Source organism: Chrysochloris asiatica, unplaced genomic scaffold, assembly GCF_000296735.1.
Source record: "Chrysochloris asiatica unplaced genomic scaffold, ChrAsi1.0 scaffold00279, whole genome shotgun sequence".
In the NCBI taxonomy this organism is placed as follows: domain Eukaryota; kingdom Metazoa; phylum Chordata; class Mammalia; order Afrosoricida; family Chrysochloridae; genus Chrysochloris; species Chrysochloris asiatica.
In genome coordinates, this window is record NW_006408797.1 from 1,696,061 (window position 1) to 1,721,902 (window position 25,842).

Consider the following 25,842-nt stretch of genomic DNA (forward strand, 5'->3'; position numbering starts at 1 on the left):
GTCCTCTTCTGAATCTGGCTTGAACCTCTGGAAATTCTCTGTCAGTGTATGATTGTAGCCATTTCTGTATTACCTTTAGCAAAACTTTACTCGCATGAGATATCAAAGAGATTGTCTGATGATTTCCGCATTCTGTTGGGTCACCTCTCTTTGGAAGACAACTACCAACACTCTTATGTGGCTTTTATTAGGGTAATGAAATACATTTTCGTTAAAAGTAAAACAAAAAATAAAAGATAATTCCAAAGGACTGCATATTTCATGGAAAAATGGGAGAGAGGATATTATTTTCTAGAAATGTAGATTGTTTTTCTATGTAAACAAAGTATGCCTGGGTGAAAATATTTGGGGCAGGAGACATTGGGAAGTGTGCCTGGTCTACAGACAGCAGTTCTGTGAGACTGAAGGTAAGGTTGAACAGCCTGGCACAGCAGGGACCCGGAGGGGTCAGGAGACTGAAGTGACGGTGGTTTGGGGAGGCATGTTCTGTTGCCACACATAGGCTATGGGAGCTGTGCTAGGAACCATGGCAATGCATCTCTGCGGAGGGGAGGAGAGGTCAGTAGCCATAGGTACCCAGGGTACAGCCACATGGGAGAAGGGGGACACCTCAGTGAAGCTTACAAACAGCTTTCTCCCAAAATTTACAGTACCCCTATGCTACCATGCTCTCCTCCCCCATAGTGGCTTCCAGAAAAGAAACAGTGTACCATGGCAGGCCTCCGCTCCTCTTCCTAACCTCTCCAGCTTCGTAAGGAGCACAAGGATAACAAGAAAAACCCAAACCAACATGTTAGCCTCAAGTTGATTCTGACTCATGGCAACCCCATGTGTTACAGAGTCAAATTACTCTGTAGGGTTTTCTTTATGGAAGCAAATCATCAGGCCTTTCTACTGCGATGCTGCTGAGTAGGTTCTAAATAATAACCTTTGGGCTTGTGTTGCTGTTGGTAAGTATCAGCGAGTCAGTCCTGACTCACAGTGACCCGACATACAATGAAACACTGGCTGGTCCTGTGCCATCCTCACAATCATTTCTATATTTGAGCCCATTGCCAAGCCTTTGTGTCAATTCATCTCTTTGGGGGTCTTGCTCTTTTTCGCTGACCCTGCACTTCACGAAGCTGAGGTCCTTCTCCAGGGACTAACTAGTCCTTACTGATGACACGTTCAAAGTACAAATGAAGTCTTTCCACCCTAGCGTCTAAGGAACATTCTGGCTATACTTTTTCCAGGTTAGATTTGTTTGTTTGTTTGTTTGGCAGTCTATGGTTTATTCAATATTCTTTGCCAACACCATAATTCAAAGTCATCAATTCTTCTTAAGTCTTCCTGAGTCCATTGTCCAGCTGTCACATGAATGTGAGGAGGCTGAAAATACCCTGACTTGAGTCAGGTACACCTTGTCATTGCTACTTTTGAGCCCTTTGTTGCAAACACTCTAGTAAACCATGTCATTCATTTGAGAATCTTCCTTTTTTTTTGCTGGTCCTCTACTTTACCAAACATGATGTCTTTTTCCAGGGAATTGTCCCTCCTTATAACAAAGTAAGCAACACAAAGTCACACCATCTTCACTTCTAAGGAACATTCTGGCTATACTTCCTCGAAGACTAATTTGTTCATTTACTGGCAGACCATAGTATATTCAATATTCTTCCCCAATACCACAGTTTAAATACATCAATTCTTTTTCTGTCTTTATTTTTTATTTTCCAGCTTTTGCATATATGTGAGGTAATTGAAAAGACCATGGCTTGGGTCAGAACTCACCTTAGTCATCGAAGTGACATCTTTACTTTTGAAGATTTTTAGAGAGGTATTTTGCCATAGATTTGCTCAATGCAATATGTGGTTTGATTTCTTAACTGTTGGTTTCGTGGACATTGATTGTTGATCCAAGTAGAATGAAATCCTTAGTAACTTCAGTTTCTTTATTGTTTGTCATTTATCATGTTGTTTATTGGCCAAGTAGTGAGGATTTTCATTTTATTCAAGTTCAAATGTAATCCATAATGAAGGCTATATAGTCTTTGACCTTCATTGGTAAGTGTTTCAAGTCATCCTAGTTTCCTGAAAACAAGGTTGTATCATCTGTAAATCTCAGATTATAAATGAGTTTTCCTCTAATCTTGATGCCATGGTTTTTTTCATATTGTGCAACTTCTTGGGTTATTTAAATATCTATCAAAGAATAGAATGTAGGAATAAACGAACCTGTGGATTCTAGAACCACTAACTTGATCTGATGGAGAGCATGGGGAGACGATAGACAACTAGGGAATTGTCTTAGTGGAGAACATTGGCGCTGCACCTCTAAGGAGGGGGAGGGTTTCCCAGGCAGAAAGTGGCAAGGGAGGGCATCCCTGTCAGCGGGAGCCACTTGTGCAGTTTAAGAGGTGGTGTAGGAACAGCAAAGGGTCCATGGGCCTGGCAGGGGTAAGGCTGGCACCTGTGCAAGCAATGTAGGACCTGGCACAGATTGAAGCATTGATGCCTTTGCTTGCATCAGAAGTGGGCGTCCTGCCACAGGTAGCCGGGTGTCCTTGTATACTTCATGACATGCACAGCAGTACTGGTGGCCTTGGAGCTTTTGTGGGACCAGACGGTAGTGCAGAGTGAAATAAATGGTCAGCAGGCTGGCAAGTGCTGTACAGACCCAGAGTGTGGCAGATCAAAGTCCTCTTCGGTGGGCTGGACCCTTACCAGTTTTGTACCTGGTGGACTCACATCTGCTTTTAAACAAGAAAAGGAAAACCCAAACCTATTAAAGTATAATTGTTACGATTTTCGTAGTTTCTACCCAGCCAGCCTCCAGTCTGTCCTCTGTCACCCTGGAGCGCTGGCCTAGGGCCATCTCCCTTACAAGACAGGCAACTCCTGCCCTCCCCGCTCCAGTTCTCAGAGGCCCCAGTTTGTTAGGAAAAGCCCATGTTGGGCTTCATCACAGATTAAATTTACAGGGTTCAGCACTTGCTCCGATTTCTAATTTCCTTCCTCCTCTAAATGGGGCTGATCAAATTAAGCTCCATCAACACCGTCGCTGACTGGAAGCTTGGTGTTGTGTTAGGGGCATGGTGAGTGCTCCCTTGAGGGCCACCGCTGCCAAGGCTAACACAACCCTGGGTCTTTGGGGAGCTCAGGGAGCCCCCGGAACCTCTCCTCCTCCTTAATGACTGCATGCTGTTAGTCTTCCTAAGCAGCAGGCAGCATGGGAGAGCAATGTGTGGGGTCCACCAGTGCTAATAAGTGCTCCCGACACCTTTCAGAGTGCTGAACTCCCCAAGTTCACACAAAGGAAAGCAACCCGTGCTAGGACTCAGAGTGGACACCAAACTGGGTGCCTCCCCCAGTCTTCTAGTCTGCACCACAGGGTGCATCTTTGGGAGACGAGAGGCTGAGAGGGGATGCTCCTGTCAGACTTGTGTGTACCCCCACCCAAGGAGTGCAAGGGGAAAGGCCCTGGATCCTGGGATGACCAGGTCTAGGCCCAGACTCCAGGTACCTGCCTTAGTTTCCTAGTGCTGCTGAAACAGCTCGGGAGGCAGAACTCTGAATTCTGGGCATCAGCAACAGGGCAAAGATCTCTCTGTTGGCTCTGGGGGAAGATCCTATCTCAACTTCTCTAGTGCCTGCATTCCTCAGTTCCTTAGCAATTGTATGTATCTTCCCACTTTTGTGCTTCCTTATTCCTGTGTTTATTCTGCTCTTTTTATAACACAGAAGCAATTAGGTTTAGGGCATGCCTTATTCTGGTTGTTGTTGCTGTTGTTAAGTACCAACGAGTCATGGAGTCGGTTCCCACTCATAGTGACCCTGCACAGGGTTTCCGAGGCTGTAAATCTTTACGGGAGCAGAAAGCCTCATCTTTCTCCTGTGGAACAGCTGGTAGTTTTGAACTACCCACCTTGAGGTTAGCAGCCCAATTCGTAATCACTATGCTACCAGAGTACTGTGGACTCTTGGTGTGGCGCTGTAGGATTAGCACTGGACTGCAGACAACTAGGTCAGCAGTTCAAACCCACCAACTGCTCCTTGGAAACCTATAAAGAGTAGTTATGAACCAGAATCGACTTGATGGCACTAAACAATGACAAACATTGCATTGTGGAAGGGGATTATATTATATTACATTACATTATATCCACAGGTATAGGGGTTAAGATTTTAACACATATTTTGGTGGTGGGACAGCTCAATTCAATCCATAACTTGTCAAGTGGAGACCAGAGCAGGGGAAAAGAGGATACATCACTAGGGAGCGAGCTGGCCAGCCTGAGAAATGGGAGCGTGAGGTTGTCTGTAGAGAGGTGTGGATCAGACAGCAGAACCCCCCTGATATTTCCTGAGAGGGAGGGTAGGGACTAGGGGAAGCCCCAGGTTCCTAAGCAGGACGTGGGACAAGGTTGGAAGAGGATTACCCCGGGTGCAGCTCTTTTCATGGCATATCTCTGGACAGGTGTTTTGCTGCCCCCAGGTGACCTACTACCCACCTAAGAGGTGGTGGACATGGGAGAGTCCCATGGATCTGACTAGAAACAAGGTCTCCTAGATCCAGCCTAAGGCCACCACACTTCACTTCCTACCCCTGCAGCATTATACCAGCAGTTCTATATGTCTTGGCATCAGGGGGCAGCATGGGGCATTCCTAGTCCACTCCTGCTTTGTGATCAGGCCCTGGACAGAGGTGGACCCAAGCAGCAGAAACAGGTTTACCTATCCCATGAAAAACCTCTGCTGCTTGAACTGAAAACATTACACCTGCCTGATAACATGACAAAGAATGGGAATTCCACAATTCATTGTGCTCATATGGAGCCTGTGCATGAGTCAAGAGCCAATCATTTGAACAAAGGAAGGGGATATTGAATGGTTTAAAATTGGAAAAGGTGTATGGCAAGGTAATAGTCTTTCACCACAGCAATTCAATATGTATGGTGAGCAGATATTCTGAGAAGCTGGACCACATGAAGGAGAATGTAACAGCAGGATTGGAGGAAGATTCACCAACAGCCTGTGATATGAAGATGACACAACCTAGCTAGCTGGAGATGGAGAGGACTTGAAGCACTTACTGATGAATGTCAAAGACTTTTGATATGGATTAACCTCAGTATAAAAAATACAAAAATCCTCACAACTGGGCCCATACACAACATCATGATAAATGGTGACAAAATGGAAGTTGTCAAGGATTTCATTGTACTTGGATTAACAATCACCATCCATGAAAGTAGCAGTTAAAGAGTATGGAGGAAATGGAGGGAGAGCTGGGGACAGAGCTGCAGGTAGGCTGTGCAGAGTCTGTCCATCTAGTTGGTGCCTGGCAGTGTTAGCATTGAGCCCCACTCTTAAGACTAGGTAGAACCCACCCACTTCTGTCATGTTCTCATCCATATCCAGGGCAGGGAAGGAACTGAACATCTGAGAAGATGAGGGTCCAACAAGAGAATGTGAGGTTGGAGACTGTAGAGAAATGTCCTGGAATTTTGATTTGATTCTTCCAGAGAACAATGAGAAGGTTCTTGGGGTAGGCCAGGGACAGTGAGACTAGGGACCTGGAAACTGGCAGAGGGGCTGGAGCGGTTGGGAGCAGGCTGTTAGGAGTGGAGAGGAGATGAAGTAGATGGGGCAGGTGGGGACGGAGCAGTCTCTTCTCCAGCTGTGATCCTGGGTGGATACAGATGCTTTGGCTTGAGATGGATAGTCCAACCTTACGTGTAGTGAAGGGACATTTTAAGCAGAATGTGTCTGGGAAATGATGTCGTTGAGGCTACCAGTGTCCAAACCTGGGGCTCCATAGTAGAGCTGGGCTGGTAGCAAGAGTTTCCAGCCTGTTACAGTTATTGTGAGCTATGAGAGGAGGATGCCAGGCCTGTGGTTCTGGCCACGTGGGGCCCTGTGACGTTGGCCATCAGCACCCACTTGCCACCACCCACTCCCCACATTCAAAATGAAATCCTAGGGAATCCTCCCTTCTGTTGGGTCCTGTAGGTGTCTGTTGTGTTCTGAAGTTCACAGTAAATATTTTCATTAAAAGCTCTGCCAGTCTCTCTACCAGCTCTCGCCATCTGGCACTGGGGAGCTGCAATGAAGAGGGCTACTTCTCTCTCCTCAGGAGGTCTGGGCCCTGGAGGCATGGTCAGTCCCAAAGAACCTCCTTGCACTGGGCTATGAGCAGGAGCTCAGGCAGGGCTTGGCTACACTGGGTGTCTGTCCCCTGTCTCTCTGTCTGGGGATTACAGGTTGCTGCTTGATGAAGGAAGTGGGGTGGGTTTGGGGAGCCAGCTGAGGGGTGAGCAGAGGATCCAGGCAACTCTACTAGGCTTGGGAGGGCAGAGGGGTTAGGCATTTCAGAGCCTCTACATAAGGGCTGTTGTCTTTAGCTGGAGCCCTGTAGCCAGATGCCTGGAGGACACTGAGAGTTCCTGGTCATTTAGCATGGCCCCAGAAGGTTGGCCCAATTCCTAAGGCCTCAGCACTTCTGATAGGACCCCTGTGGCAGAAGACAGGTCTTCTCATTTCTCAAGGACATGCATCTGGAGGCTGGATTATAGTCTACCCTTCCCCTCAGCCACATACCTAAATATACAGTAAGCTGTTCTCTGCCCACTCTACACTGGGGTCCCTCCAGAAAGTGGGAGGTGCCAGTACTGTACAGAACAGGAGCCACCAGCTGATGCCTCCGGAGCCTGAGCGCATTCTAGCATCAAAGCCAAATGATGATGTGTAAACCAAACCAAACCAAACCTTTTGCCATTGAGTTGGTTCTGACTTGCGGCCACTTCAGGTGTTACCAAGGGTTTTCTTGGCTGCAATCTTTATGGAAGCAGATTCTCAGGCCTTTTTCTGTGGTACCTCTGCATGGGTTAGAATGACCAACTTTTAGGTTAGTTACAAAAAGCAAACCATTTGTACCACCCAAAGACCTTGTACACACACATGTGTATACGTATGTGTTTGTGTACCAGTGTATGCCTATGTGTGATGTTAGGACTCTTGTGGTTGAAAGGGACGTAAATATGAATATAAATGAATTAACTCAAATATCTGGAAAACCCCTTGGAGTGTGTCAGTTTCAGCCATGACAGGATCCAGCGACCTCAAGGGGTCATCAGTACGTGATTTTACTCTTTTGTTTCAATGTCATCATCATGGTTCACATGTTACTAGCAACCCTAGCTGAGAGGGAAGAAAGTGCATCTCCCCTAATACTGCAGGAGTACTGGTCCTGTGGGTGCTCCTGGAGCAGGAGTGCAGTGGGGTGCCTCCTCTAAACTGAGAAAGTCAAGGAGCAGTCAGTGCCCAGAGGCAGGCCCACCATGCTGCTCCAGATGGTACCCCTCCCCACCCTAAGGGCCAGTGGGGCCTAGGCAGGCCCGATATCCCATGTCCACCACCAAGGGCATCTGTTCCTCTCTTATTTGGGACAGCCCTCCCACAGAGGGAGCTCCCTTGAAGCACTGGGAAGTTACTGTTAATAACAGCAGGCCTGGGATTCCAGAGCCTATGAGGTGGTCCCATTCATTGGAATGTAAGGAACTTCCAGCTCTTTATCTCTGAGATTTGATGGAGCTGGTATTGATGCTGTCCTGATAGATGACTGCCAAGGGGCTGGATGACCCAGAGCACCTCACCACTCCTCCGCCCCACCTTGAGTCATAAAACTGACACTGGATGAGCTGTGTCTGTTGGAGTTGCAAAAATTAATTCAGATTTAGTAATAAAGTTATAAAAGGCTGGGATGGAATGATCATAATGAGCTGCTTTTAATAAAGCTCACCAGTGGGGCTCTGTGCTGATGGCCCCCATGGGGATGAACTGCTCTCTGTCTCCCAGAGCATCCAAGGAGTCTGCTTGCTTCCAAGCAGGGCTTTGTGCCGCATCCTGATTATGCTTCTACATAAACATATTTTATCTTAATAATCATCTTTAGAGGAATCTGCAGTCATGGAGGGATTATCTCTTAGTAGTTAACAAATGGGGGGTGTGATTTTCCTCCAGATGACCTTCTCTGGGCAGGGGTCCCAGTGTGCTCTTCTGTCTTCTGGGCCCTGGACTGTGGTTGCCCTGGGCTTGGCCAGTGGCCCTGCACGGGACCCAACGATGTTTGCTGGGTGGGTGTACTTGTCTGGGCCTTTGATAGGCCATGGTCTTAGTTGAGTTCTGTAAATCCTTCTGTGCAATATGGTGGTTCCTGCTCTTCATGGGGTTTGTAAGGATTTAAGCGTTGCAGACTCCTGAGCCTTCATGCCCATGGTTGGTGGGGATGGGGAGCAGTGTGGTACCTTGTCCATGCACAGGGAACCTCCGTCCATCTGCCGATATATATACATCCACAGAGTCCAGAGGTGTGTGAAATGGCCCAAGGAGAGGACAAGGCAATAGCAATGAACTTGGAGTCCAAAGGCTGCCCAACCCTGATATTACAAACAAACAAACAAAAAAGACATTTGGCTCCTTGGAAGCCAGGATGGCCAGACTTTGTCTCTCATACTTTGAATATATTATCCTGAGGGACCAGTCCCTGGCAAAGGATATCATGTTTGGTAAAGTGGAGGGTCAGAGAAAAGAGGAAGACCCCCAATGAGATGGATTGGCACAGTGGCAGCAGCAATGGGTTCAAACATAGCAATGATTGTGCGGTTGGCACAGGACTGGGAAGTGTTTTGTTCTGCTGTGCATAGGGTCACTATGAGTTGGTACCCACTTGATGGCACCTAACAACAAGTTGATAGTCAATGTCAAATCCCCTCATCACAGGCTGTGCTCCTGTAACGGCCCCTCCTCCACATTAGTGTTAGTCTGGAGTCTTAGTTATCTGGAAAAGGTGGAAAAGAGAGTTTCTGAACTGGGGACAAGGACATGGAAATAATACTAAAAATGGGAGAACTAAATGAATGTTGAGACCCTGACATTCTTCCCCATCTTGCTCCCAGAATGCTGGTGGTTAAATCTTTGTATCTGGAGCAGAAAATTGAGATTAGAGGGGTCTTCTCTCGGGAAGCTAACCAACCATTGACCAAAAAGAAAACATCACTATCTACAGTTCCCCAACATAAAATCAATGAACTTCCAATCATCTCTTCTGCTGCCCTCTCATACACATGAGCAGACAGACAGCCAAGGATATCAGTCGTCTGAAGGAAGCCTTCAATAAGATGAGACAAAGCAACCAAAAAAAAAAAAAAAAAAAAAAAAACATGGAGGAAACAGAAACTACACAGGAAGGGGGAGGCCATCATGAGTATTTTCTGACAACTCAAAGAAAACGCTACATCCATTAAAAGAAGAGGATGCTAAATTTAAAGGAAACATTCAGCAAACAGTAAAAAGAGTTCTTTAAATTTAAAGACATTATAGCAGAGATGAAAAATTCAGCAGAAAGACTGAGAAGATAAAGCTGATAATATTTCCAAAGCATGAGAGTTGAAGTTTAGCCATTCTGGCTTCTAAGAAGCATTCTGGCTATAGTTTTTTCAAAACTGATTTATTTGTTCTTCTGGCAGCCCATGGTATCTGTAATAGTCCTCTAAAACACTGTAATTTAAATGCATCAAGTCTTCTACGTTCTTGCTTATTCATTGTCCAACTTTCATATGCATATGTTGTTTGTTGTTGTTAAGTGCCATTGAGTCGATTCTGACCCATAGCAACCCTGTATAGGGTTTCTAAGGAGCAGCTGGTGAGCTTGAACCACTGACTTTGCAGTTCAAACGACTTTGCAGTCTGACACATTAGCCCACAGTGCCACACCAGGACTCCATAAGACAATCAAAAATACAATGGCTTGAGTCAGGCCCACCCCTTAGTCCTCAAACTGACATCTTTGCTTTTAAATACTTTAAAGAGGTTTTGTGTAGCTGATTTGCCTAATTCAGTATGTCTTTTGATTCCTTGACTGTTGCTTCCATGAGTGTTGATGGTAGATCCCAGCAAAGTTGTCTTTGACAACTTCCATCTTTTCTCCATTTATAGAGATGTGATATTTATTGATCTAGTGGTGAGGATTTTCTTTACATAGAGGTGCAACCCATACCAAAGGCTGTGGTCTTTGATCTTCATCAGTAAGTATTTTAAGTTCTCTTTGCTTTCAGCAAGCAAGGTTGTATCATTTACATATCACAGGTTGCTAATAAGTCTTCCTCCAATCTCGATGCCATGTTTCTCAGCATATTTGTTCAGCATATAGATTGAATAAGTATAGTGAAAGAATACATCTCTAACACACACCTTTCTTAATTTTAAACCATTCCATGTTCCCTTGTTCTGTTCAAACAACTACCTCTTGGTCTGTGCACAGGTTTCTCATGAGCACAATTAAGTGTTCTGGAATATTCATACTTCGCAATGCTGTCCATAGCTTGTCATGATCTACACAGTCAATCTTTCTGGTGTTCTCTGCTTTCAGCCAAGATCCATCCTGTCATCAACTAGTCCTATTTATTTCAATTCGTCTTTAACTCCAATTTCCAGAGATACTTGTTATCAATTTTTAGTCTTTGGATGATGCCACAATGTGTTGTTGTTGTTAAGTGGCATCGAGTTGGTTCCAACTCAAACCTGTATCGAGTTTCTAAGGAACAGCTGCTGGGTTTGAACTGCCGACCTTGTGGTTCACAGTCCAGTGCTAATCCACAGTGTCACACCAGAAGTAGAGTGGGTAAGTCTTGCCTCTCCTCACTGCCAGTGTGAGATTTAACTTTTTAGGATAACAGGACTTGCAAAGTCGGTTTGAACCTCAAGTTCGGCCGTTCAAACTCACCAACTGCTCTTTGGAAACTCTATACAGGGAAGCTATGAATGGGAACTGACTCAACAGGACTTAACAACAACAACCATGTACCCAACTTTTTGTTGCTATTCCTTCCTCTCCTGCTTGCCTTCTCTTTCTGTGTCTGTCATGCATTTAAAGAAAATAATTTTACTGAAATTTTAATGCAGTTCCAGGAAGGAAATAAATTGGGTTTGCATTCAAATCCACTATCTTTACCTAGAAAAATCCTCATATGGTAATGTATGTTTGGATCTGTTTTGGGGCTTTTCAGTTCTATTGGTCTGTCTTTTGTGACATTGGTATCTTTGTGTTCTAATTAAGTTAATTTTGTGATATAGTCCATTAATTTAAAAGATAAATATCCCTTATTATTATTATTATTATTTCAGTATTTTCTAGCTGCTCTTACAAGATAGTCTTCCAGATAAACTTTGGGAATTATTTTGTTGGGTCTCAACAATTTTTCAGGGGAGATTGTGTTAAATTTATTGATTAATTTGGAGAAAATCAACTTTCAATTCAGGATCATTTCATTGTATTGTCATTTTCTGATGTCTTCTTTTGTAGTGTGAAAGTTTAAGCAGTATTATATTACTCTTTTGTTTAGCCTTTACGTTCATTATTTTTCACTTAGGTACTTTGTGGGTTTTGTTGCTATAGTTGATGTCTTTGTTTCCACTCTATCTTTAGGCTGGCTGTTGTTGTTGTTAAATACTCTCTAGCTGAGTTTGACTCAAAGTGACCCCTATAGGGTTTTCAAAGCTTTTTAAATATTTGTGAGAGCAGAAAGCCTCATCTTTCTCCCACGGAGCAGCTGGAAGGCTCAAACCTTGTGGTTCACAGTCCAATGCTTATCGTATGGAGTCACAGTGCTCCCTTTTTAGCTGATTATTACTATATATAAGAAAGCTATTGATCTATGAATACTTATTTTGTATAAGATGAAAAGTACCTATTCCTTATTTGCTGTTGTTAAGTACCGTCAAGTTGGTTCCGATCCATAGCAACCCGGTATAGTTTCCAAGGGGTGGCTAGTGAGTTTGAACCGCTGACCTTGCGGTTCAAACTGACCTTGTGGTGGAGTACTTGTCCTACAGCGCCACATAGGATTCCCAACATTCCTTGTATGTTTCATAAAACTCTTTTATAAAATGTTCTGAGCTTTTCTTGGGCGACTTTTTCAATTTATTCTCAGGTTATTGGTGTATTCAATATTGGTATATATTCTTGAGCCAATAATTAAGTGCCTCGAGTGGATTCTGAAACATAGCAACCCCATGTATAACAGAATAGAACATTACCCAGTCCTGCACGCGCCTCACAATCGTTCCTATGTTTGAGTCCATTATTCAGCCACTGTGTCAAGCCATCTCATTGAAAGTCTTCCTCTCTTTTTTTTGCTGACCCTTTACGTTGTCAAGCCCTTTTCCAGGGATTGGTCCTTCCTGATAAGATGTCCAGAGAACATGAGATGAAGTCTCACTTCTAAGGAGCATTCTGGCTATACTCCTTTCAAGACAGATTTATTTGCTCTTCTAGCAGTCCATGGTATATTCAATACTGTTTACCAACACCATAATTCCAATGCATCAATTCTTCTTCAGTCTTCCTTATTCATTATCCAGCTTTTACATGTTTATGAGATGATTGAAAATACTTGGGTGAGGTGCATTTCAGTCCTCAAAGTGACATCTTACTTTTTAACACTTTGAAGATGTCTTTTGCAGCAAATTTACCCAGTGCAATATGTTGTTTGATTTCTTGACTGCTATTTCTTGAAAACCCTGTATGAGTCAGAACTGACTGGACGACACTTAATAACAACAACAACGTCTGTAGGTTGACTGTGGTTCCAAGTAAAATGAAATCTTTCACTATTTCCATCTTTTCTCTGTTTATCATAATGTTCCTTATTGATCCAGTTGTGAAGGGTTTTGTTTTCTTTATCATGAGGTGTACTCTGTATCGAAGGTTGCAGCCTTTGATCTTTATTAGTAAGTGCTTCAAGTCTTCTTTTGTTTTCCACAAGTAAGCTTGTGTCGTCTGCACATTGCAGGTTGTTAATGAGTTTCAGTACTGATACCATGATCTTCATATAGTTCAACTTCTCAAGCTTTTGCTCAGCATACTGAATTAAATATGATGAAAGAATATAACCCTGTTGCACACTTTTTTATAAAAATTTAAACCATGCTGTATCCATTTTTTCTGTGCAAAAAATTGCCTCTTGGTCTAGGTGCAGATTCCACATAAACACAATTAAGTGTTCTGGAATTCCCATTCTTTGCATTGTTTTCCATATTTGTCATAATCTACACAGTCAGATGCCTTTGCATAGTCAATAAAGCGCAGGTAAACATCTTTCTATTATTCTCTGCGTTCATCCCAGATCTATCTGATGTTAGCAATGATATCCCTTGCTCTATATCCGCTTCTTAATTGACTTGAATTTCTGACAGTCCCTTTATTAATGTATAGCAGTAACCAATTTTTAATTATCTTCAGCAATATTTTTTACTTGTGCGTCACATTAATGTTAATATTTAATAATTTTCACATTCTTTTGGATCGTCTTTCTTAGGTGATAATTTCACTTTTTTTTTTTCCTATTTAATCTAGGCTTATTGTTGTTAGGTGCCATCGAGTCAGTATTGACGCATAATGACCTTATGCACAACAGAATGAAACAATCTGCACCAGTTTCACAATTGTTGCTGAGCTGGAGCCCACTACTGCTGCTGCTGTGCCAATTCATTTTGTTGGGGAGTCTTCCTTATTTTCACTGATCCTCCACTTTACCAAGCATGAAGTCCTTCTCCAGGGACTGGTCCCTCCTGATAATGTCTAAAGAACGAGAGCTGAAGCCTGGCCGTCCTGGCTTCTAAGGAAGATTCAGGCTCTACTTTTTCCAACACAGATTTGTTTGTTCTTCTGGCAGTCCATGGTACGTTTAATATTCTCCTCCAACACCATAGCTCAAAAGCATAAATTCTTCTACAGTCCTCCTTAGAAAGCTTATTAGAACTGTGTTTTTAATTTCCGGTGTTGAGGGCTTTGAAGGGCTTTCTTTTTTATTGTCATTTCTGATTTTATCTCATTGTTCTTCGTGATTGTGGGCACGGATTTTAAGATTTCCTTTTTGTCCTAGTGTGTAGTCAAATTTGGAACTTATTCCATATGCTTTCTGGTTGTTGGGTTTAAGCATTAAGTTTAAGCATATCTTAATTCAAAGCCTTTCTAACTTTACCGAAGTTTTATCTTATTCATCTGCTGTTTCTGGGATAAATGTATTAAAATGCCCCATATAACAGTGACTTTGGCTCTATCTCCTTGTATCAGGGTGAAATTCTGTGAAGTGTGCAAAGTTTTTTAACTTTTATATCTCCATGATGCATTATTTATTTTATCAACTTGCTTCTTTTAATGCTTTTAATGATATTTTAGCTCATAAATATTGTTATGCCTGGTTTCTTTTTGTTGGCAATTACATGGCACATCTTTCTTTGCATCATTTGTTTTAACTCCTGGATCATTTTGTGTTAGTCATGTCTTGTGTAAATGGTTTATAGCTGGATTTTCTTCCCAATCATGCTTCGTTGCCCACCACTACACATCTGCTCCGGTTTCCTCATACAGTCTGGCCTCCCTTGGCCCTGCTGCACCTGCCTCTCCTTCCCAACCAACTCCCAGCTCCGATAACCTTTGAGGAAGGCCCCTGACTCCCCTCTCCTGGGCCCTCTGCTTCCATGGATTCTGCTTTCTGCTATGGCTGCTACCCCATACCATGCTGGGGTTACCTATTGTTGTTGTTGTTGTTAGGTGCCATCGAGTCGGTACCGACACATAGCGACCCTGTGCACAACAGAATGAAACATTGCCCGATCCTGGGCCAATCTCACTATTGTTACCATGCTTGAGCCTATTGATGCTGCCACTTTGCCAATCCATCTCACTGGGGGTCTTCCTCTTTAGGTGTTGGGAAAACTGAGGCATGCATAATCTCATGGCCCTTGTCCTCAGAGCTCTTCATCTAAATGTCCAAGCAGATTTGTAAATGAGATTAGAACTACATATGATGGTGTATTACATGGAGGAAGAGAACAGGGTATTAATAGTGAAGAATTGGGTAGTGGGAAAGCCATTTTAATTGAGAATGAAATAAGGTGTCATTTCAGCTGATTGCTAAAGGGTGAGAATGCATCAGTCTAATGAGAAATGAGTTTTCCTTGCTTTGAGCAGTGCACTTCCCAAGGTCCAAGCGTCTCCAGGGCTGGACACATAGTAGGTTTGCAGGGAAGGCTGTTTGAGAGAGGTAAATGGAATCAAACAGAGCCCGGTCTTTCAGGAATTCTGAATTCAGGGAGGGAGCTACTGGACTTCAGTAGGGGTCTTTCAGCTCCAGCCTTAGTTTCCAAGAGGTCTTCATGAAATTCCTGTCAGGCCTGATAGGTGGGCTCAGTTTGGGCAGGAACAACATCAGAGGACTCAAACAATAGCTGAAAGAAGGTCTTGGATCTGAGCATGTACAGGGAACACCAAATACCTCAGGAGCATTTGGACCTGCTGCATGAGATCCCTGGGGTTCTTACAGACTCAGGGCTCTAGTTTTCTCTTCTCTAGGCCCACTGTGTTTCTTTCTACCAATTTTCATCTCCCCTAAATGTTTCGTTCTGCTGTGCATAAGGTCGCTATGAGTCGGTACCGACTCGATGACACCTAACAACAACAACAACAACAAATCAACTTTTGGTGTCCATGATGTACTCGGGTCATTTTGGGACATGTCAAGAAATCTGAAGACCTGTAACATGTTGGAATCTAAAGACCTAGGCTCAGATCCCAGCTCCTCTTTTCTTGGACCGTGTGACTTGTCACTTAATCTTCCTGTACCTCAGTTTCCTTGATGCTTAACTAAAGACAGCAGTGAAGATGGTGAGGTGCCTCCTTCCTCAGTGTATGGATTGAATGGCTGGTGGAGTGTCAGACCATTATCACTTGAAGGACTGTGTACCAGCTCCTACTTATGAGATTTGATGCGAGAAATGCAGAGCCCAGGTGTGTGAGTTCAGGTGTGTAAGCAATGCTCCTTTCTGTGGGACTAGCAGTTCCTTTGGATGGTGTTCCTTCAGAATTTCCTTGAAGGATTCTGCCTTCCCTCATCTCACCCTCTCTTGGCTATTGATCTATTCTTCAAGTGAGCCTTTCTGTTCCCTTTAGACACTCTAAAACTGGGCACTGCTCTTGCATGCTTTTCTTGCTGTGTCATCCTTTGCTTGAAACATGAGCAAAGACAGCCCCAACTGCCATCCAAAAGGGCCCCCAAGTACCAGGGAATGCTAGGAACTAAGGAATTCTTTGGTTGCATACTTTAAACACAGATTTCTACCTTATCCTGCTGGGTGGAGTTTGATGACCAGAGTTCCCACTTTCTCTCATCTACCATCAATTAGTACCCCAGGGGATATCTGGATACCAGTGGCATCTCCTTGTAGGCTGTACATGGAGGAAAGCAGGAAGACAGCATGACTCTCTGGTTTCAGCAGGTGATGGGTAGTACTGATAGCTCATTATCCAGACTAGGTGCAGAAATGAGTGAATAAGCAGAGGGCAGCAGGAGCTCCAGGTTACCACAATTGGCAGGATAGCTGCAAGCATGTGGGGAGCTCCTAGAAGAGGGAGGAAAGTGGCAAACAGCCCATCCCTCTCCCACCGAGATAGATAGAGCAGAGCAGAGGGCCTTTAGAGCAGGTGGGCACTCCAACATAGGTGGGAAGGTCCTGAAGACCAAGGTTGGTGTCAACAGCATCACTTGGAACCCTGCCCAGGCTCACATAGGAACCTGCCACTGGCTGGTGGTCTGTTCAGCAAGATTTGAATGGAGGGAGAGGGCTGCTAGGACCAGGGTGTGGTCAGGTTTTTAGGTTTTTACGTAGTCTGAGCTCCAGGGTCAAGCTGATAGTAGGGAAACAGAGTCCTATCCAGGATTGACAAGATGGACTGTCAATCTGGCTGGGTAGCTGGGCTGGAGAGTGTGTGGACTCAGGCCTGGAGTCATGGAACACCCCACTAACCATGCTCTATGCCCTGCCTGACCTGAGCAGGCTTGAAGCTTCCTAAGGTCAGTAACAGGGCAGGATAGCCACCTGCCTGGTGACCTGAAGGACCCTCTCTTCCTCTCCTCATTGCTTTGTCCTTGGGCTTTGGGACATATCTGTGTGGACTGAGCCTTGGGGATAGAGGATGGAGGGTAAAAAAATAATGTCCACTGGGCTTTCAAAGTCATTCCAAACATGAATCATTTCTGTTGATTAAAATTCTGTTGATAACAATAACAATTTTACTTGGACTGAAATTGATGTTCTTGTCTCTGGCAAAGCATGTATAGAAGTATCTCTAGAAAACTTGGCTGTTTCTACTAGGTCTGTAACAAACAATGGGGTGAAAAGTGATGCTTGCTCAACAGAAGCAGTCAATGGCAGCCCCTCTACCTCCTGTAGAGAATGTCTGGAGAGGTTACTGTGGGATTAGGGTTGAGGGACTCTCTGCTGCTTCTGGGGCACATTGAAGGCAGCAGGCTGAAAGACTCCACATTTCCTGTCTCCAGGCTCTCACTCCCCTCCAGCCGACAATCATCCCTCAGGCTGACTTCATCTCTTTTCTCAGGAGAAGCTGAATGTTCGAGATTTTTTTAAACATGAAATCTCCCAATTTCCAAATCCTGTCAATCAAATGAAGTAGCTTTTAAATACCGGGTAGCATTGGCAAACACTTCTGTAGTCTGGTTTTGCCTGTGGGCTGCTGGGTGTGACCTCTGGCATAATGGGAACAGAGGGCAACCACCAGTCTCTTCCCCAGGGAAATAGTTTTTTTGTTTTGTTTTTTTTTTTCTAATGGCAATTGTCATCTTTCTGTTTCCCAAGGTGGTTCTGAAGGTGAGCTGTCCCTGCTCCTTGGAAATGCAAAGAAATAAATGTGTAAAAATAGAGTAGCAATTCCTCAAAGCCCCTGTCAGGTTTATGTCTCCAGTACCTCCCCTGGGAGTGGCCAGGATGTCCCTAAATCATCTCCCAGGCAGACAGCAGAGTGGTCGAGAGCAGCCCCAGGCAGTACCTGCTGCAGGTGCATAGGGCAGGAGGAACAAAAACCTAAGCAGTCCCTCAGTCTGACCTCAGCCTGCTCTCTTTTCTGTCAAAACACTCCCTTCCTGCTTCTCACCTCCACTTGTCCCTCACAACCACAGCCAGGTTGCAGGTTTGAGCCTCAGATCAGTGGGGTTTGTTCAAGCCCTGCAGGGTATAAAGGAAACAGCGCCTGTCAGAGAATTTCCCCATCTGTACAATGGACTTACCAAAGAGCCTGCCATCAGCACAGAATAAGCAGACGTGTGCCAAGGACCAGGGATAGATAGAGCAGGCCTGGTACCTAGGCCAGGTGACCTGACCCTGTCCACGGGAAGCCATACTGCTTTCAGAAACCCATTCTTCCTCCAAGGGTGGAAGTCCCTGGCCCGTTCCCTGGAGGAGAAATGAAGCAATTCTTCTGGAAGACCCTTTAGAAAGGGGGAATCTCCCATATGTGGTGCAAGGGTACTGACAGCTGAGCTTGACTCTTCCTCTCCCACCTCAGCTTCAGGGGCTACAGAGCAGGACACCAACAACAACTGGGTTGGCGGTGTCATGATGACCTTAGAGGGCAGGAGTCAATGAGGACCCATCAGGGAATGCCACTGAGAAGCAGGATCATGGGACTGAGGACCTGTATGGACATGAAGACCAGTCATCAGGGGAGTTTAATGGACAGTTGGCAGTGTGGTCAGGAGCAGCCAGCAAGGCTGAAGGCCAGCCTAATGAGCTCAGCTACTGCCCTAAACGGTGTGGCAGAGGAGGGCTAGAGCCTGGGGCTGCTTCAAGGGTGGGCTCCAGGTTCCGTGGAAAAGTACAGGACAACTGAGGCAGAAACTGCAGCTGTGCAGATGGGTGGGTAAACATCCAGAGGTCCTAAGCCCGTCAGGCCTTCAGGTTTCAGCCCCCTCAGCTGAAACTCAACTCCCTGAACTGGCTGCTTGGCACTGGGCCAGGTTCTGAGACTGTAGAGGCTGGAGGGTGGCACCTACTCAGAGTGTATTGCTTGACAACTGGTACACCAAGACAGGAGGCACAGTTCACTGGGACACAGGGAAGTATCAGGGGCTGGCCCAGGAGTGGTGCAGGTGGGCTGACCTGGAGGTTAGAGGCAGCTTCAGCAGAGGACTGAGAGGAAAGTTCTGGGAGGGGGCCAGAACCTGAGGAGAATATATACATTGCCCTGGCCATGCCTCCCTTTCTCCAATTGTAACAGAAACAGCTGGGTCTCCAGCCTCCGGGCAAACTGGGTACTCAGCGAAAGTATATGAATGTGTGAGTGTGGGCAATAAGCTGATTCTGCCCACTCCCATTCCCACAGGACCCAACCCTGTCCTTTGCTCTGTGTCAGCTCTGGTTTCATGACTGGCTGTGAGATTCTGGACAGTGATGCAGCAGCCACTGGAAGCAGACCCTGTCCTGAGCCACATCTATGTATGGAGGCCACTATGAGCCCTGTGATGGCTAAAGTCACCACTAGGCACTTGGGAATGAGCCCAGCACTGCACCTAAAAAGATGGTGAATTAGTGCTGCTGGCTCTGAACCAACTTGGCACATCACTACTCGCTCTGAACTTCAGTTTGTTCTTCTGCAAAATAGAACTACAATGCCCTCAGTGCAAGGTTGCTGTGAGATTTCAATACAATGGTGATCATGCTGGTGCCTGGCAGGAGTTGAGTGGCATCTGCATGGGGTTTTTGTTCTCCTGTGAGGTTCCTGATGAGCCCATACTGCTACTGAAGACTATGTCCTTTCTCCTAACAGGGGTCTCCTCAGGTAGCCTGGACAGCCTCAGTCGGGCCTTGGGCGTGCTGGAAGAACGAGTCAACAGCTCTAGGCGGAGGGCACGCAGACACGCTACTGATGACGACTACAACATTGAAGTTCTGCTGGGTGTGGACGACTCTGTGGTCCAATTCCATGGGAAGGAGCATGTGCAGAAATACTTGCTTACGCTCATGAACATTGTGAGTTTGGGGTTTCCAGGGCCTGGGTGTCAGGGAGTGGAGGGAGAAGTGGGAGGAGCCAACCACTCATCTAGAATGGAGAATGATGTTGGTAGGACAAAGTACCTGCACTTTCTGTGGGACATTTACCTGCCACTAGCTTTTCCTTGTGAAGTCTCAGGTAAACGATGTCTACATAAGGATGGTCTCTACAAGAGGACAAGTGAGGAAAGTTGATCATCCATACTAGCCATTCCATCCACCTCACTAAAACTACGTTTTTCTCATCTGAAAATTGGTAGTAATTAGCTATTTACCTAGTAAAGTTCTTTTTAAGTAATTAGCTATTTACCTAGTAAAGTAAATTTACCTGGTAATGCAGTTTTCACAAATCTCAGTTATTTGTGCAATATTTTCTTCGCTTCTGCCATATCCACATTGTAATTGATCTGTGTATTTTCTCATAAACCAACTGACATTAAAAAACAAAACAAAACAAACACACAAAAAAAACTTCAGATTATTTAAAAAGAAAACATCATTTTACCTAAAAGTTACCTAAAGAGTAAGCTAAAATGTAAGCAATGCTATTTAACTCCAGCTTTTTAAATATGTGTTTTTTTTTTTGGGGGGGTGGTGGTGGTGGTTATTTTTGCATGTCTTTCTATTAAAAAGGGACAATGGTGAATGTTAGAGACAGGGTCAGACAGATCAACACCCATCCTTGAATTAATCATATGAGTTGAAAGGATATTGAAAAGGCAATCACATTCTTTCTGTGATCCTGGACTATTCAATGGTGGTGTCTGTGCATCATGCAAACCTTCTTGGGTACTAGTGACACATGCCCTTGTCTTCCAAATGCTGAAGACAGGAAGGGCTGCCCGAGCCCACTCGTACCTCTCCGTGTCTTCTGGCAGGAGGTACAAGGGTGTCGGTGTGAGTGTCCAGGGCACATGTCCCAGCCACTGTGCAGGTGGGAAGAGATCCCCAGCTTACTCTGCCATGTATAGAAGTGGGTACCTGGCCTTCAGGGTCTAGACTGTGCTTAAACTTAGAGAGCCCTGGTCAGCTCCTGGCCCTACCATCCCCAGGTATGTCACTTGGCTTTCTCATCTTGAAAATGGGTCTATAATTCCCATCTTGGAGGTTTGTTAGAATTAAATGAGATAAGAGATGTGAAGATGCTTTTCAGTCTTTAAATAAAATGTGACTTTACTATACTGACAATGTTTAGTTTAGGAACTGATAGTACATAAGGAGCTATTCTTGAGAAGTATGCCAAGGATATGTCTGAAGTTGGAGCAGGCATGATGAGTTCTTCATGAAATGTTGTTGTTGTTAAGTTCCGACTCATAGCAACCCTGTACAGGGTTTCCAAGGAGCGGCTGATGAGTTTGACCCACCAACCTTGCGGATCACACCGACTTTGCAGTCCTGCACATTGACTCACAGCACCACACCAGGACTCCTCTTCAAGAGACTGGTGGAGGCAAATTCTCCTTTCCCTGGTACGGAAACACATACCTGTGATTGGAGGAAGTCTAGAGCTTTCTTTTAGTTTTGCCAGTTGACTTCAATTTATTTATTTATTTATTTCCTAGCGATCCAACTATTCCTTATTTTTTCCAACAAGCACAAGAAATAGGAAAAATCTTAATGCCATTAATTTTATAACAAAGAAAAGATTCTAGGTGATAAATCCAAGTGCTGGGTTATGTCTTTCTTCCATGTTGCAAAGATATGTGTTTACTTATTCAGCCAATGTGGATTGAATGTTCCCTTGTCCTAGGCACAGCAGTAGGTCCTGCAGAGATAGAGAGGGATAGCAGACAGCCTGGAGCTCAGGGAGACACAGAGAGGTCATCTGCACCTCTAATCTGAACTCCATCTACCTTCTCAAGAGCCCATCTCCAGGACATGGGAGATAAGGCTCGACAGACAGTGTGTGGTGTGGGGGGTTGCCTTGACAATTAATACCCTCTAAGGCTCTGTGTCCTCACTGAGATCGTTGCACACCTGGAGAGAATCCAGAGGCTGATCTAAGGCTTGTAGAACACGTGGATGATCTTTGGAAGGAGAGTATCGAGGAAGCATGACTATTTCAGAAAGGATGAACAGGGCTATCAAGCAAAACTTTCTATGATGATGGAAATGTTCTAATTCTGCACTGTCCAATTCAGTAGCCACTAGCCACTCATCTCTTGAGTACTGGATGTGAGGTCAATACAACGGGAAAAGAAATTTTTTAAATGATTTAATTTATTCTAATGAATTTACATTTAAATTGAAATGCCAGTGTGACTTGTGGCTACAATATTGGACAGTGCAGCTAAGGGAGATTTATGCATAGCAGAACTTTCAGCTGTGTCCTGTCTTTGAAACTGACACAATGCAGTGGTCTAGACAGCCATGTGGGCAGGACCAGGGTGTGGAGTCATGAGTGAAGCCTTGAGACCTTGAAGGGCTCTCCTAGAGCACAGCCAGAATCCTGATGGACACTGAAAGGTCTGGCTGGGGCCCAATTTCATCCCTTTGTCAGTCCACAGCTGGACATGGGACTTTCCAGCACTGGGACAAGAGCAGCAATGTGGTGGACAGATGTGATGGCAGCTGGCCTGGACTCTGCTCCCAGGCAGGCTTTTGGTTGACTGTTGGAGCCCACAGAACCAGGGCTGGTTACACTAACAGTGTCCACAGACCAGGGCAGCTTCGAGTGGGCAGGTGCTCACTGACTGGGAGAAGGGTCTCGTGGGGGTCCAGGTGGCAGGGACCCAGGGACTGTAGACCACACATGAGGGTAGAGGAGAAACTGAGGTTGAGCTGAGCACAGCCTTAGACCTGTCAGCCAGATTCACCATGGCTGGCAGCTCTAAGCTGCCTTGGTTTCCCTAATCATCATCACATACGGAGATTTCTGTCTGTAGGACCCCCATGTGTGATGATGATGAGGTCTCTTATGGGTACAACCTGTGGCTGAGATGTGGGGTCCTGGTCAAATTTATCACATGCCCTCTACTTCCTAGCCTTGTAGCTAATTTGGGGCTGTATAGCTAGTTCTGTCTAGTGGCTTGTATGAAAGGAAGTGACACATGTCACCTTTTGGCCAACACAGTTAAGATCCAGTGTGTCCCCTCCATCACTCTCTTTCCTTGCCATAGTGACCTTGGAAACCACTTAGGCTACAAGATGTGGTAGGACCACCTAACCTTCATTGAACTATGACGTAAGGAAGAAAAGAACTGAGATTCTCTGCCGTTCTCTGTTATTAGGCATTATTCTGTCTAATGCACATGGTTTCCATACATATATTTAACAAGTATATTTTGGGTATCTTCTATGTGTCACCATAGTGAGTAAGATCAGACACTGTCCCTGTTGCCAGGGGTCTGCATTCTGGTATATTATATTCTGGTATATTTATATTCCAGTAAAAATATAAATGAAATCATTTAAGATAATGAGAAATTCAATGAAGGAAATAAAATCATTGATGAGATGGAGACGGGAGAGAGGTTGGGGAAGGTAAGCCATTTTATACAAGAGGTCAGTGAAGCCATTCAAAGAAAATCACATTGGATCTAGGACCTGAATAATAATGGGACAACTGTGGGAAGAAGCAGGATATAGGCTGAGGAAACAGGCATGCAAAAGTCCTGAGGTAGGAAATGAGGTCAGTATGATGGAAAAATGAAGGAAGGTCAGCGTGTTGAGCAAAAGGTGTGGGACAGGAGGGGAAGTCAGAGGCAGACAAGGCCTTCTAGAAGTGAAAAAAGATGTGGATGGGATTCTAAGAACAGTGGGAAATTAGGAGAGGTGCCACTTCTAGTCCTCTATTGTTTTGCTGTTAAATGCCATCAAGTCAGTTCCAACTCATAGGGATGCTCTATAGGGTTTTTGAGGAGTGGCTGATGGGCTTTGACCTCTGACCTTGTGGTTAGCACTCTAACAATGCTTATTCTTCATTACCACACGAGGACTCCTGTAGTCCTCTTGTTCTTGCTGTTGTTAAGTGCAGTCTGGTGGTGTTGGTGGTGGTGGTATGCTGTGGAGTCAGTTCCAACTCATAGCGACCCTGCATGGGGTTTCTGAGGCTACAAATCTTTACAGGAGCATCTTTCTCCCATGGAACAACTGGTAGTTTTCAACTGCTGACCTTGAGGTTAGCAGCCCAACTCGTAACCACTACGCTACCAGAGTGGGCTAGTGACATTTTATTCCTGTTTTCATAGGGAAATAAGAATTAATCCCTCCATCACTTTCTCCATCTCAGACTCCTTGGAGGGCGAGAAGGGTTGTAAATGTTTGCTAAGCACTTGACTAGAGCCACATGGACACATAAAGCCATATGGACACCTTCCACCCACCCATACCAGCATGCACCAGCCAGAAGATTTCCTTCTTTTCCTTCTTAATTCTAGAAAAGTACCCTTGTTTATTAAAATATTATATTTAACACAGGCAGTATATAATTTGTGAGCAAAATCAGAATATATTTATATAGGTATGTGAATGTTTCCTCCTATCTATTATTTTCTTCTGCCTCATGTTAATGATTGTGCCAGATTACTGTAATATTCTTTTCAATCTAACTTATTACTTATTTAACACATTCGTATCACAAACTTATTTCCTTGAGGCTACTCTTTATTTTTGTATTAGAAATAAAACTGCAGTGGCCATCCTTGTAGCTGAATCTATCATTCACCCTTAATTATTTCCTTAAAATGAACTCCTAAAAGTGGAATCCCTGGTCAACAAGTCAGTACATTTTGAAACTTTATACTCAGAATGTTTTCTGCTAAGGTTTCTCCTGTTCATACTGCTTCTGCTGTGAGGAATGCCCATTTCCCTACCTCCTTGTCATCAATAATCCTTTTTACTTACGATAATTTGATAGCTACAATGGAGATACATTTATTGTTTTAAGTTGTGTTAATTTAATGGTAATGAGGTTGCATTTTAAAAAGTGCATTTGAACACTATAGAGGTATGCACTCCTTAGAATGATCAACCATTTGAGATTAGTATTTGCTTAGACAAAGTTCAGAAGGATGGTTTTTGTTATTGTTAAGTGATGTTGAGTCGGCTCTGACTCATAGGGTTTCTGAGGAGTGCTTGGTGAGCTTGAATTGCCAACCTTGCGGTTTAAACCGACCTTGCAGTCCAGTGCATCAACCCACAGTGCTACAGAACGCTGGTAGGGTCAGGAAATAAGGAGGAATGGAAACAGGAAACTGGAAGGAAGTGGGTTAAGAGATGTTATAATGTGGAAATTGTAACCAGTGTTATGAAACAAAATGTATATGAGTTATTGAATGGAAAACGGATTTCTTCTATAAACCTTCATCTGATTCATAATGAAAAGTTTATATATAAATGGATATGTGTGTGTATGTATACACACATAGTATATATGTTGTTGTTGTTGTTGTTCTTAGGTGGCATTGAGTTAGTACCAACTCAGCAACCCTATGCACAACAGAACGAAACACTGCCCAGTCCTGGGCCAACCTCACAAAATTGTTGCCATGCCTGATCCTATTGATGCTGCCATTTTGCCAATCCATCTCACTGGGGGGTCTCCCTGTTTTTCACTGACCCTCCACCTTATCAGACATGATCTCCTTCTCCAGCGACTGGTCCCTCCTGACAATATGTCTGAAGTATGAGAGACGAAGTTTGGCCATCTTGGCCTCCAAGGAGCACTCTGGCGCGCTTCTTCCAACATAGATATGTTGGTTCTTTTGGTAGCCCATGGCACTTTCAATATTCTCCAGCACCATAACTCAAATGCACCTCAATTCTTCTAAGGTCTTCCTCATTCACTGTCCAGCTTTCACATGCATATGAGGTTATTGAAAATACCACGGCTTGAGTCAGGCGCACCTTAGTCCTCAAGCTGACATCTTTGCTCGTCAACATGTTAAAAGGTCTTTTGCAGCAGATTTGCCTAATGCAATACGTCGTTTGATATAGTGAGCCTGTATAGGCTAT

General features: G+C 44.5%; 1 protein-coding gene across 1 annotated transcript in view; it reads left to right on the top strand.

The window, feature by feature from the left end:
- Window positions 1-25,842, top strand: part of ADAMTS2 (ADAM metallopeptidase with thrombospondin type 1 motif, 2) — a 363,960-nt gene that overhangs the window by 196,634 nt on the left and 141,484 nt on the right. The window contains exon 4 of the mRNA XM_006874455.1: window positions 19,664-19,866. Within this exon, the coding sequence (XP_006874517.1) occupies window positions 19,664-19,866 (203 nt within the window). The remainder of the gene's footprint in view (window positions 1-19,663; window positions 19,867-25,842) is intronic.